This window comes from Oncorhynchus masou, unplaced genomic scaffold, assembly GCF_036934945.1.
Source record: "Oncorhynchus masou masou isolate Uvic2021 unplaced genomic scaffold, UVic_Omas_1.1 unplaced_scaffold_1877, whole genome shotgun sequence".
Classification (NCBI taxonomy): domain Eukaryota; kingdom Metazoa; phylum Chordata; class Actinopteri; order Salmoniformes; family Salmonidae; genus Oncorhynchus; species Oncorhynchus masou.
The window spans coordinates 29,366-44,474 of record NW_027008380.1 but is presented as its reverse complement, the minus strand read 5'-3'; the positions used below and the strand labels follow the sequence as shown (position 1 = coordinate 44,474).

General features: G+C 50.4%; 1 protein-coding gene across 1 annotated transcript in view; it reads left to right on the top strand.

The window, feature by feature from the left end:
* Positions 1 to 15,109, top strand: part of LOC135532474 (cytosolic 5'-nucleotidase 1A-like) — a gene marked incomplete at its 3' end in the record, with an annotated part of 90,815 nt that overhangs the window by 58,978 nt on the left and 16,728 nt on the right. Inside the window, exon 2 of the mRNA XM_064959977.1 lies at positions 1,017 to 1,184. Coding sequence (XP_064816049.1) covers positions 1,017 to 1,184 — 168 coding nt within the window. The remainder of the gene's footprint in view (positions 1 to 1,016; positions 1,185 to 15,109) is intronic.

Sequence of the window (15,109 nt, the reverse complement as noted above, 5' to 3'; positions counted from 1 at the left end):
CTTAATGGAGGCCATCTTGAACATGCATCAACTACTAATATATCTAACTCCTCCCAGAATACACTGATGTCCTTAACTGGGTTCATTTCACAGACCTGTGTTGTATGTGGTTAGTTCGATGTCTTCAAAGTCTAACCTATCCCCCTCTTTCTCTACCTCCCATTCTGTCAAAACTAATTTCTCTCTTTGTCTCCATTACCCAACCCTTCTCATCCTTTCTTCCTGTCCCATCTGCTTTCTCTCTTCATCATTCCATTACCCAACCCTTCTCAACCCTTCTTCCTGTTCCATCTGCTTTCTCTCTTCATCATTCCATTACCCAACCCTTCTCAACTCTTCTTCCTGTTCCATCTGCTTTCTCTCTTCATCATTCCACTACCCAACCCTTCTTCCTGTCCCATCTGCTTTCTCACTTCATCATTCCATTACCCAACCCTTCTCAACCCTTCTTCCTGTTCCATCTGCTTTCTCTCTTCATCATTCCATTACCCAACCCTTCTTCCTGTCCCATCTGCTTTCTCACTTCATCATTCCATTACCCAACCCTTCTCATCCTTTCTTCCTGTTCCATCTGCTTTCTCTCTTCATCATTCCATTACCCAACCCTTCTCATCCTTTCTTCCTGTCCCATCTGCTTTCTCTCTTCATCATTCCATTACCCAACCCTTCTCAACCCTTCTTCCTGTTCCATCTGCTTTCTCTCTTCATCATTCCATTACCCAACGCTTCTTCCTGTCCCATCTGCTTTCTCTCTTCATCATTCCATTACCCAACGCTTCTTCCTGTCCCATCTGCTTTCTCTCTTCATCATTCCATTACCCAACCCTTCTCAACCCTTCTTCCTGTCCCCTCTGCTTTCTCTCTTCATCATTCCATTACCCAACCCTTCTCAACCCTTCTTCCTGTCCCATCTGCTTTCCCTATTCCTTTTCATCTCTACACATCCAATCTCTCTCATTCTCAACCCTTCACAACTATCTTTCTATCTTCCCATTCCCCCTCTCGCGTCTCTGCAGCCCAAGCCTGAGAATGCCGTGACCATTGCGGTGTCATCCCGGGTCCTGTTCCGTACTGAGACGGAGCAGAAGGTGTATGAGCAGAAGGGGGTAGAGGAGTACCTAAGGTATCAGGTGGAGCACGAGAGCGAACCCTTCGCCCCAGGACCAGCCTTCTCCTTCGTCAAGGTCAGAGTCATACAAACACACTACCCTTCACCCCTGGACCAGCCTTCTCCTTCATCAAGGTTAGAGTCATACAAACACACTACCCTTCGCCCCAGGACCAGCCTTCTCCTTCATCAAGGTTAGAGTCATACAAACACACTACCCTTCGCCCCTGGACCAGCCTTCTCCTTCATCAAGGTTAGGGTCATACAAACACACTACCCTTCGCCCCTGGACCAGCCTCCTCCTTCATCAAGGTCAGAGTCATACAAACACACTACCCTTCGCCCCTGGACCAGCCTTCTCCTTCATCAAGGTTAGAGTCATACAAACACACTACCCTTCGCCCCTGGACCAGCCTTCTCCTTCATCAAGGTTAGAGTCATACAAACACACTACCCTTCGCCCCTGGACCAGCCTTCTCCTTCATCAAGGTTAGAGTCATACAAACACACTACCCTTCGCCCCTGGACCAGCCTTCTCCTTCATCAAGGTTAGAGTCATACAAACACACTACCCTTCGCCTCAGGACCAGCCTTCTCCTTCATACAAACACACTACCCTTCGCCCCAGGACCAGCCTTCTCCTTCATACAAACACACTACCCTTCGCCCCAGGACCAGCCTTCTCCTTCATCAAGGTTAGAGTCATACAAACACACTACCCTTTGCCCCTGGACCAGCCTTCTCCTTCATCAAGGTTAGAGTCATACAAACACACTACCCTTCGCCCCTGGACCAGCCTTCTCCTTCATCAAGGTTAGAGTCATACAAACACACTACCCTTCGCCCCTGGACCAGCCTTCTCCTTCATCAAGGTTAGAGTCATACAAACACACTACCCTTCGCCCCCAGGACCAGCCTTCTCCTTCATCAAGGTTAGGGTCATACAAACACACTACCCTTCGGCCCAGGACCAGCCTTCTCCTTCATCAAGGTTAGAGTCATACAAACACACTACCCTTCGCCCCTGGACCAACCTTCTCCTTCATCAAGGTTAGGGTCATACAAACACACTACCCTTCGCCCCTGGACCAGCCTTCTCCTTCATCAAGGTCAGGGTCATACAAACACACTACCCTTCGCCCCTGGACCAGCCTTCTCCTTCATCAAGGTTAGAGTCATACAAACACACTACCCTTCGCCCCTGGACCAGCCTTCTCCTTCATCAAGGTTAGAGTCATACAAACACACTACCCTTCGCCCCTGGACCAGCCTTCTCCTTCATCAAGGTTAGAGTCATACAAACACACTACCCTTCGCCCCTGGACCAGCCTTCTCCTTCATCAAGGTTAGAGTCATACAAACACACTACCCTTCGCCCCTGGACCAGCCTTCTCCTTCATCAAGGTTAGGGTCATACAAACACTCTACCCTTGGCCCCTGGACCAGCCTCCTCCTTCATCAAGGTCAGAGTCATACAAACACACTACCCTTCGCCCCTGGACCAGCCTTCTCCTTCATCAAGGTTAGAGTCATACAAACACACTACCCTTCGCCCCTGGACCAGCCTTCTCCTTCATCAAGGTTAGAGTCATACAAACACACTACCCTTCGTCCCTGGACCAGCCTTCTCCTTCATCAAGGTTAGAGTCATACAAACACACTACCCTTCGCCCCTGGACCAGCCTTCTCCTTCATCAAGGTTAGAGTTATACAAACACACTACCCTTCACCCCTGGACCTGCCTTCTCCTTCATCAAGGTCAGAGTCATACAAACACACTACCCTTCGCCCCTGGACCAGCCTTCTCCTTCATCAAGGTTAGAGTCATACAAACACACTACCCTTCGCACCGGGACCATCCTTCTCCTTCATCAAGGTTAGAGTTATACAAACACACTACCCTTCGCCCCTGGACCAGCCTTCTCCTTCATCAAGGTTAGGGTCATACAAACACACTAACCTTCGCCCCTGGACCAGCCTTCTCCTTCATCAAGGTTAGAATCATACAAACACACTACCCTTCGCCCCTGGACCAGCCTTCTCCTTCATCAAGGTTAGAGTCATACAAACACACTACCCTTCGCCCCTGGACCAGCCTTCTCCTTCATCAAGGTTAGAGTCATACAAACACACTACCCTTCGCCCCTGGACCAGCCTTCTCCTTCATCAAGGTTAGAGTCATACAAACACACTACCCTTCGCCCCTGGACCAGCCTTCTCCTTCATCAAGGTTAGAGTCATACAAACACACTACCCTTCGCCCCTGGACCAGCCTTCTCCTTCATCAAGGTTAGAGTCATACAAACACACTACCCTTCGCCCCTGGACCAGCCTTCTCCTTCATCAAGGTTAGAGTCATACAAACACACTAACCTTCGCCTCAGGACCAGCCTTCTCCTTCATACAAACACACTACCCTTTGCCCCAGGACCAGCCTTCTCCTTCATACAAACACACTACCCTTCGCCCCAGGACCAGCCTTCTCCTTCATCAAGGTTAGAGTCATACAAACACACTACCCTTTGCCCCTGGACCAGCCTTCTCCTTCATCAAGGTTAGAGTCATACAAACACACTACCCTTCGCCCCCTGGACCAGCCTTCTCCTTCATCAAGGTTAGAGTCATACAAACACACTACCCTTCGCCCCTGGACCAGCCTTCTCCTTCATCAAGGTTAGAGTCATACAAACACACTACCCTTCGCCCCTGGACCAGCCTTCTCCTTCATCAAGGTTAGAGTCATACAAACACACTACCCTTCGCCTCAGGACCAGCCTTCTCCTTCATACAAACACACTACCCTTCGCCCCAGGACCAGCCTTCTCCTTCATACAAACACACTACCCTTCGCCCCAGGACCAGCCTTCTCCTTCATCAAGGTTAGAGTCATACAAACACACTACCCTTTGCCCCTGGACCAGCCTTCTCCTTCATCAAGGTTAGAGTCATACAAACACACTACCCTTCGCCCCTGGACCAGCCTTCTCCTTCATCAAGGTTAGAGTCATACAAACACACTACCCTTCGCCCCTGGACCAGCCTTCTCCTTCATCAAGGTTAGAGTCATACAAACACACTACCCTTCGCCCCAGGACCAGCCTTCTCCTTCATCAAGGTTAGGGTCATACAAACACACTACCCTTCGGCCCAGGACCAGCCTTCTCCTTCATCAAGGTTAGAGTCATACAAACACACTACCCTTCGCCCCTGGACCAACCTTCTCCTTCATCAAGGTTAGGGTCATACAAACACACTACCCTTCGCCCCTGGACCAGCCTTCTCCTTCATCAAGGTCAGGGTCATACAAACACACTACCCTTCGCCCCTGGACCAGCCTTCTCCTTCATCAAGGTTAGAGTCATACAAACACACTACCCTTCGCCCCTGGACCAGCCTTCTCCTTCATCAAGGTTAGAGTCATACAAACACACTACCCTTCGCCCCTGGACCAGCCTTCTCCTTCATCAAGGTTAGAGTCATACAAACACACTACCCTTCGCCCCTGGACCAGCCTTCTCCTTCATCAAGGTTAGAGTCATACAAACACACTACCCTTCGCCCCTGGACCAGCCTTCTCCTTCATCAAGGTTAGGGTCATACAAACACTCTACCCTTGGCCCCTGGACCAGCCTCCTCCTTCATCAAGGTCAGAGTCATACAAACACACTACCCTTCGCCCCTGGACCAGCCTTCTCCTTCATCAAGGTTAGAGTCATACAAACACACTACCCTTCGCCCCTGGACCAGCCTTCTCCTTCATCAAGGTTAGAGTCATACAAACACACTACCCTTCGTCCCTGGACCAGCCTTCTCCTTCATCAAGGTTAGAGTCATACAAACACACTACCCTTCGCCCCTGGACCAGCCTTCTCCTTCATCAAGGTTAGAGTTATACAAACACACTACCCTTCACCCCTGGACCTGCCTTCTCCTTCATCAAGGTCAGAGTCATACAAACACACTACCCTTCGCCCCTGGACCAGCCTTCTCCTTCATCAAGGTTAGAGTCATACAAACACACTACCCTTCGCACCGGGACCATCCTTCTCCTTCATCAAGGTTAGAGTTATACAAACACACTACCCTTCGCCCCTGGACCAGCCTTCTCCTTCATCAAGGTTAGGGTCATACAAACACACTAACCTTCGCCCCTGGACCAGCCTTCTCCTTCATCAAGGTTAGAATCATACAAACACACTACCCTTCGCCCCTGGACCAGCCTTCTCCTTCATCAAGGTTAGAGTCATACAAACACACTACCCTTCGCCCCTGGACCAGCCTTCTCCTTCATCAAGGTTAGAGTCATACAAACACACTACCCTTCGCCCCTGGACCAGCCTTCTCCTTCATCAAGGTTAGAGTCATACAAACACACTACCCTTCGCCCCTGGACCAGCCTTCTCCTTCATCAAGGTTAGAGTCATACAAACACACTACCCTTCGCCCCTGGACCAGCCTTCTCCTTCATCAAGGTTAGAGTCATACAAACACACTACCCTTCGCCCCTGGACCAGCCTTCTCCTTCATCAAGGTTAGAGTCATACAAACACACTACCCTTCGCCTCAGGACCAGCCTTCTCCTTCATACAAACACACTACCCTTTGCCCCAGGACCAGCCTTCTCCTTCATACAAACACACTACCCTTCGCCCCAGGACCAGCCTTCTCCTTCATCAAGGTTAGAGTCATACAAACACACTACCCTTTGCCCCTGGACCAGCCTTCTCCTTCATCAAGGTTAGAGTCATACAAACACACTACCCTTCGCCCCTGGACCAGCCTTCTCCTTCATCAAGGTTAGAGTCATACAAACACACTACCCTTCGCCCCTGGACCAGCCTTCTCCTTCATCAAGGTTAGAGTCATACAAACACACTACCCTTCGCCCCAGGACCAGCCTTCTCCTTCATCAAGGTTAGGGTCATACAAACACACTACCCTTCGGCCCAGGACCAGCCTTCTCCTTCATCAAGGTTAGAGTCATACAAACACACTACCCTTCGCCCCTGGACCAACCTTCTCCTTCATCAAGGTTAGGGTCATACAAACACACTACCCTTCGCCCCTGGACCAGCCTCCTCCTTCATCAAGGTCAGGGTCATACAAACACACTACCCTTCGCCCCTGGACCAGCCTTCTCCTTCATCAAGGTTAGAGTCATACAAACACACTACCCTTCGCCCCTGGACCAGCCTTCTCCTTCATCAAGGTTAGAGTCATACAAACACACTACCCTTCGCCCCTGGACCAGCCTTCTCCTTCATCAAGGTTAGAGTCATACAAACACACTACCCTTCGCCCCTGGACCAGCCTTCTCCTTCATCAAGGTTAGAGTCATAAAAACACACTACCCTTCGCCCCTGGACCAGCCTTCTCCTTCATCAAGGTTAGGGTCATACAAACACTCTACCCTTGGCCCCTGGACCAGCCTCCTCCTTCATCAAGGTCAGAGTCATACAAACACACTACCCTTCGCCCCTGGACCAGCCTTCTCCTTCATCAAGGTTAGAGTCATACAAACACACTACCCTTCGCCCCTGGACCAGCCTTCTCCTTCATCAAGGTTAGAGTCATACAAACACACTACCCTTCGTCCCTGGACCAGCCTTCTCCTTCATCAAGGTTAGAGTCATACAAACACACTACCCTTCGCCCCTGGACCAGCCTTCTCCTTCATCAAGGTTAGAGTTATACAAACACACTACCCTTCACCCCTGGACCTGCCTTCTCCTTCATCAAGGTCAGAGTCATACAAACACACTACCCTTCGCCCCTGGACCAGCCTTCTCCTTCATCAAGGTTAGAGTCATACAAACACACTACCCTTCGCACCGGGACCATCCTTCTCCTTCATCAAGGTTAGAGTTATACAAACACACTACCCTTCGCCCCTGGACCAGCCTTCTCCTTCATCAAGGTTAGGGTCATACAAACACACTAACCTTCGCCCCTGGACCAGCCTTCTCCTTCATCAAGGTTAGAATCATACAAACACACTACCCTTCGCCCCTGGACCAGCCTTCTCCTTCATCAAGGTTAGAGTCATACAAACACACTACCCTTCGCCCCTGGACCAGCCTTCTCCTTCATCAAGGTTAGAGTCATACAAACACACTACCCTTCGCCCCTGGACCAGCCTTCTCCTTCATCAAGGTTAGAGTCATACAAACACACTACCCTTCGCCCCTGGACCAGCCTTCTCCTTCATCAAGGTTAGAGTCATACAAACACACTACCCTTCGTCCCTGGACCAGCCTTCTCCTTCATCAAGGTTAGAGTCATACAAACACACTACCCTTCGCCCCTGGACCAGCCTTCTCCTTCATCAAGGTTAGAGTCATACAAACACACTACCCTTCGTCCCTGGACCAGCCTTCTCCTTCATCAAGGTTAGAGTCATACAAACACACTACCCTTCGCACCGGGACCATCCTTCTCCTTCATCAAGGTTAGAGTTATACAAACACACTACCCTTCGCCCCTGGACCAGCCTTCTCCTTCATCAAGGTTAGGGTCATACAAACACACTAACCTTCGCCCCTGGACCAGCCTTCTCCTTCATCAAGGTTAGAATCATACAAACACACTACCCTTCGCCCCTGGACCAGCCTTCTCCTTCATCAAGGTTAGAGTCATACAAACACACTACCCTTCGCCCCTGGACCAGCCTTCTCCTTCATCAAGGTTAGAGTCATACAAACACACTACCCTTCGCCCCTGGACCAGCCTTCTCCTTCATCAAGGTTAGAGTCATACAAACACACTACCCTTCGCCCCTGGACCAGCCTTCTCCTTCATCAAGGTTAGAGTCATACAAACACACTACCCTTCGTCCCTGGACCAGCCTTCTCCTTCATCAAGGTTAGAGTCATACAAACACACTACCCTTCGCCCCTGGACCAGCCTTCTCCTTCATCAAGGTTAGGGTCATACAAACACACTAACCTTCGCCCCTGGACCAGCCTTCTCCTTCATCAAGGTTAGAATCATACAAACACACTACCCTTCGCCCCTGGACCAGCCTTCTCCTTCATCAAGGTTAGAGTCATACAAACACACTACCCTTCGCCCCTGGACCAGCCTTCTCCTTCATCAAGGTTAGAGTCATACAAACACACTACCCTTCGCCCCTGGACCAGCCTTCTCCTTCATCAAGGTTAGAGTCATACAAACACACTACCCTTCGCCCCTGGACCAGCCTTCTCCTTCATCAAGGTTAGAGTCATACAAACACACTACCCTTCGTCCCTGGACCAGCCTTCTCCTTCATCAAGGTTAGAGTCATACAAACACACTACCCTTCGCCCCTGGACCAGCCTTCTCCTTCATCAAGGTTAGAGTTATACAAACACACTACCCTTCACCCCTGGACCTGCCTTCTCCTTCATCAAGGTCAGAGTCATACAAACACACTACCCTTCGCCCCTGGACCAGCCTTCTCCTTCATCAAGGTTAGAGTCATACAAACACACTACCCTTCGCACCGGGACCATCCTTCTCCTTCATCAAGGTTAGAGTTATACAAACACACTACCCTTCGCCCCTGGACCAGCCTTCTCCTTCATCAAGGTTAGGGTCATACAAACACACTAACCTTCGCCCCTGGACCAGCCTTCTCCTTCATCAAGGTTAGAATCATACAAACACACTACCCTTCGCCCCTGGACCAGCCTTCTCCTTCATCAAGGTTAGAGTCATACAAACACACTACCCTTCGCCCCTGGACCAGCCTTCTCCTTCATCAAGGTTAGAGTCATACAAACACACTACCCTTCGCCCCTGGACCAGCCTTCTCCTTCATCAAGGTTAGAGTCATACAAACACACTACCATTCGCCCCTGGACCAGCCTTCTCCTTCATCAAGGTTAGAGTCATACAAACACACTACCCTTTGCCCCTGGACCAGCCTTCTCCTTCATCAAGGTTAGAGTTATACAAACACACTACCCTTCTCCTTCATCAAGGTTAGAGTCATACAAACACACTACCCTTCACCCCTGGACCAGCCTACTCCTTCATCAAGGTTAGAGTCATACAAACACACTACCCTTAAGCCCCTGGACCAGCCTTCTCCTTCATCAAGGTTAGAGTTATACAAACACACTACCCTTCGCCCCTGGACCATCCTTCTCCTTCATCAAGGTTAGAGTTATACAAACACACTACCCTTCGCCCCTGGACCAGCCTTCTCCTTCATCAAGGTTAGGGTCATACAAACACACTGAGACGACACACACAAACACTTCCGTACCATATATGGACTCAATGATGAACAAGGAAACAGGATACATGTCGTGGGGGATTTCATGTTTCGTTATCAATCTAGGAAAGTACCTTATATTATAACCAAATCTAATATTAACACAGATTTTATGATGACATATAGAGTGTATTATATAGACTATATTAAACAATTGACAATATAATATTCCTCACCAGAAATTAGGCCAATAGCACATTGATGTAAAGCAATATCTTTAGGGCCTGTACATGATCCCTATTAATCAGGCAGGGGTGCTATATTAGCCATAAGCATTGTCACCTGTCTGATGCAGCATGGTGGCCACATGGCTGAAGCATTATCACTTGTCTGATGCAACACGGTGGCCACATGGCTGAAGCATTATCACCTGTCTGATGCAGCATGGTGGCCACATGGCTGAAGCATTATCACCTGTCTGATGCAGCATGGTGGCCACATGGCTGAAGCATTATCACCTGTCTGATGCAGCATGGTGGCCACATGGCTGAAGCATTATCACCTGTCTGATGCAGCATGGTGGCCACATGGCTGAAGCATTATCACCTGTCTGATGCAGCATGGTGGCCACATGGCTGAAGCATTATCACCTGTCTGATGCAGCATGGTGGCCACATGGCTGAAGCATGATCACCTGTAGCCTGATGGAGCATGGTGGCCACACATGGCTGAAGCATTATCACCTGTCTGATGCAGCATGGTGGCCACCCATGGCTGAAGCATTATCACATGTCTGATGCAGCATGGTGGCCACATGGCTGAAGCATTATCACCACTCTGATGCAGCATGGTGGCCACATGGCTGAAGCATTATCACCTGTCTGATGCAGCATGGTGGCCACATGGCTGAAGCATTATCACCTGTCTGATGCAGCAAGGTGGCCACATGGCTCAAGCATTATCACCTGTCTGATGCAGCATGGTGGCCACATGGCTGAAGCATTATCACCTGTAGTCTCATGCAGCACGGTGGCCACATGGCTGAAGCATGATCACCTGTAGCCTGATGCAGCACGGTGGCCACATGGCTGAAGCATTATCACCTGTAGCCTGATGCAGCATGGTGGCCACATGACTGAAGCATGATCACCTGTAGCCTGATGCAGCATGGTGGCCACATGGCTGAAGCATTATCACCTGTAGCCTGATGCAGAATGGTGGCCACATGGCTGAAGCATTATCACCTGTCTGATGCAACACGGTGGCCACATGGCTGAAGCATTATCACCTGTAGCCTGATGGAGCACGGTGGCCACATGGCTGAAGCATGATCACCTGTAGCCTGATGCAGCATGGTGGCCACATGGCTGAAGCATGATCACCTGTAGCCTGATGCAGCATGGTGGCCACATGGCTGAAGCATTATCACCTGTAGTCTCATGCAGCACGGTGGCCACATGGCTGAAGCATGATCACCTGTAGCCTGATGCAGCACGGTGGCCACATGGCTGAAGCATTATCACCTGTAGCCTGATGCAGCATGGTGGCCACATGACTGAAGCATGATCACCTGTAGCCTGATGCAGCATGGTGGCCACATGGCTGAAGCATTATCACCTGTAGCCTGATGCAGAATGGTGGCCACATGGCTGAAGCATTATCACCTGTCTGATGCAACACGGTGGCCACATGGCTGAAGCATTATCACCTGTAGCCTGATGGAGCACGGTGGCCACATGGCTGAAGCATGATCACCTGTAGCCTGATGCAGCATGGTGGCCACATGGCTGAAGCATGATCACCTGTAGCCTGATGCAGCACGGTGGCCACATGGCTGAAGCATGATCACCTGTAGCCTGATGCAGCACGGTGGCCACATGGCTGAAGCATTATCACCTGTAGCCTGATGCAGCACGGTGGCCACATGGCTGAAGCATGATCACCTGTAGCCTGATGCAGCACGGTGGCCACATGGCTGAAGCATGATCACCTGTAGCCTCATGCAGCATGGTGGCCACATGGCTGAAGCATGATCACCTGTAGCCTGATGCAGCACGGTGGCCACATGGCTGAAGCATGATCACCTGTAGCCTGATGCAGCATGGTGGCCACATGGCTGAAGAATGGAGTTTCCCTTAACCCGAGAAGGCAAATCGTGTTTTGTTGCAGGAAGGACTGGTGCATTTCGCAAAATATATGGCATCATGAGAGGGGAGGGGGGGGGATTATGTGGCTATATTGAAGCAACATCTCAAGTCATCAGGCAGGAAGTTAAAGGTTGGTCGCAAATTGGTCTTCCAAATGGACAACGACCCCAAGCATACTTCCAAAGATGTGGCAAAATGGCTTAAGGACAACAAACTCCTTATTGGAGTGTCCATCACAAAGCTTTGACCTCAATCCTATTGAGCATTTGTGGGAAGAACTGAAAAAGCGTGTGCGAGCAAGGAGGCCTACAAATCTGACTCAGATACACCAGCTCTGTCAGGAGGAATTGGCCAAAATTCACACAACTTATTGTGGGAAGCTTGTGGAAGGCTACCCGGAACGTTTGATTCAATTTAAACAATTGAAAGGCAATGTTGCCAAATACAACTTGAGTGTATGTAAACTTCTGACCCACTGGGAATGTGATGAAAGAAATAAAAACTGAAATCATTCCCTCTACTGTTATTCTGACATTTCACATTCTTAAAATAAATTGGTGTTCCTAACTGACCTAAGACAGGGACATTTTACTAAGATTAAATGTCAGGAATTGTGAAAAACTGAGTTGTACTAAATGTACGTGCCGATATTGAACTCTGAATTTTTAGGGTGCCTGACTCCCTTGAGATGGGTGTATGGCATAGCCTACTGAGACAGGTGTATGGTGTAGTAGTCTAATGAGACAAGTGTATGGCGTAGCCTACTGAGACAGGTCTATGGCGTAGCCTACTGAGACAGGTCTATGGCGTAGCCTACTGAGACAGGTCAATGGCATAGCCTACTGAGACAGGTCAATGGCATAGCCTACTGAGACAGGTCAATGGCATAGCCTACTGAGACAGGTGTATGGCATAGCCTACTGAGACAGGTCTATGGCGTAGCCTACTGGAGACAGGTCTATGGCGTAGCCTACTGAGACAGGTCTATGGCGTAGCCTACTGAGACAGGTCTATGGCGTAGCCTACTGAGACAGGTCAATGGCATAGCCTACTGAGACAGGTCTATGGCGTAGCCTACTGAGACAGGTCTATGGCGTAGCCTACTGAGACAGGTCTATGGCGTAGCCTACTGAGACAGGTCAATGGCATAGCCTACTGAGACAGGTCTATGGCGTAGCCTACTGAGACAGGTCTATGGCGTAGCCTACTGAGACAGGTCTGTGGCGTAGCCTACTGAGACAGGTCAATGGTGTAGCCTACTGAGACAGGTGTATGGCATAGCCTACTGAGACAGGTCTATGGCGTAGCCTACTGAGACAGGTGTATGGCATAGTCTACTGAGACAGGTCAATGGCATAGCCTACTGAGACAGGTCTATGGTGTAGCCTACTGAGACAGGTCAATGGCGTAGCCTACTGGGGACGGGTCTATGGCGTAGCCTACTGAGACAGGTCTATGGCGTAGCCTACTGAGACAGGTCTATGGCGTAGCCTACTGAGGGACGGGTCTATGGTGTAGCCTACTGAGACAGGTCTATGGTGTAGCCTACTGAGACAGGTCAATGGCGTAGCCTACTGAGACGGGTCTATGGCGTAGCCTACTGAGACAGGTGTATGGTGTAGCCTACTGAGACAGGTGTATGGTGTAGCCTACTGAGACAGGTCTATGGTGTAGCCTACTGAGACAGGTCTATGGTGTAGCCTACTGAGACAGGTCTATGGCGTAGCCTACTGAGACAGGTCTATGGTGTAGCCTACTGAGACAGGTCAATGGTGTAGCCTACTGAGACAGGTCTATGGCGTAGCCTACTGAGACAGGTCTATGGTGTAGCCTACTGAGACAGGTCTGTGGCGTAGCCTACTGAGACAGGTCTATGGCGTAGCCTACTGAGACAGGTCTGTGGCGTAGCCTACTGAGACAGGTCTATGGCGTAGCCTACTGAGACGGGTGTATGGCGTAGCCTACTGAGACAGGTCTATGGTGTAGCCTACTGAGACAGGTCTATGGCGTAGCCTACTGAGAGACGGGTCTATGGCGTAGCCTACTGAGACAGGTCTGTGGCGTAGCCTACTGAGACAGGTGTATGGCGTAGCCTACTGAGACAGGTCTATGGCGTAGCCTACTGAGACAGGTCTGTGGCGTAGCCTACTGAGACGGGTCTGTGGCGTAGCCTACTGAGACAGGTGTATGGCGTAGTAGTCTACTGAGACAGGTCTATGGTGTAGCCTACTGAGACAGGTGTATGGCGTAGTAGTCTACTGAGACAGGTCTATGGTGTAGCCTACTGAGACAGGTCTATGGTGTAGCCTACTGAGACAGGTCTATGGTGTAGCCTACTGAGACAGGTGTATGGTGTAGTAGCCTACTGAGACAGGTCTATGGCGTAGCCTACTGAGACAGATCTGTGGCGTAGCCTACTGAGACAGGTCTGTGGTGTAGCCTACTGAGACAGGTGTATGGCATAGCCTACTGAGACAGGTCTATGGTGTAGCCTACTGAGACAGGTCTATGGCGTAGCCTACTGAGACAGGTCTGTGGCGTAGCCTACTGAGACAGGTCTATGGCGTAGCCTACTGAGACAGGTCTATGGCATATCCTACTGAGACAGGTCTATGGCGTAGCCTAATGAGACGGGTCTGTGGCGTAGCCTACTGAGAAAGGTCTATGGCGTAGCCTACTGAGACAGGTCTATGGCGTAGCCTACTGAGACAGGTCTGTGGCGTAGCCTACTGAGACGGGTCTGTGGCGTAGCCTACTGAGACGGGTGTATGGCGTAGCCTACTGAGACAGGTCAATGGCGTAGCCTACTGAGACAGGTCTATGGCGTAGCCTACTGAGACAGGTGTATGGCGTAGCCTACTGAGACAGGTCTGTGGCATAGCCTACTGAGACAGTTCTGTGGCATAGCCTACTGAGACAGGTCAATGGCGTAGCCTACTGAGACAGGTCTATGGCATAGCCTACTGAGACAAGTCAATGGCGTAGCCTACTGAGACAGGTCTATGGCGTAGCCTACTGAGACAGGTCTGTGGCGTAGCCTACTGAGACAGGTGTATGGCATAGCCTACTGAGACAGGTCTATGGTGTAGCCTACTGAGACGGGTCTGTGGTGTAGCCTACTGAGACAGGTCTGTGGCGTAGCCTACTGAGACAGGTCTATGGCGTAGCCTACTGAGACAGGTCTGTGGCGTAGCCTACTGAGACAGGTCTATGGTGTAGCCTACTGAGACAGGTCTATGGTGTAGCCTACTGAGACAGGTCAATGGCGTAGCCTACTGAGACAGGTCAATGGCGTAGCCTACTGAGACAGGTCAATGGCGTAGCCTACTGAGACAGGTCAATGGCGTAGCCTACTGAGACAGGTCTATGGTGTAGCCTACTGAGACAGGTCAATGGCGTAGCCTACTGAGACAGGTCAATAGCGTAGCCTACTGAGACAGGTCAATGGCGTAGCCTACTGAGACAGGTCAATGGCGTAGCCTACTGAGACAGGTCAATGGCGTAGCCTACTGAGACAGGTCAATGGCGTAGCCTACTGAGACAGGTCTATGGCGTAGCCTAGTGAGACGGGTCTATGGTGTAGCCTACTGAGACAGGTGTATGGCGTAGCCTACTGAGACAGGTCAATGGTGTAGCCTACTGAGACAGGTCTAT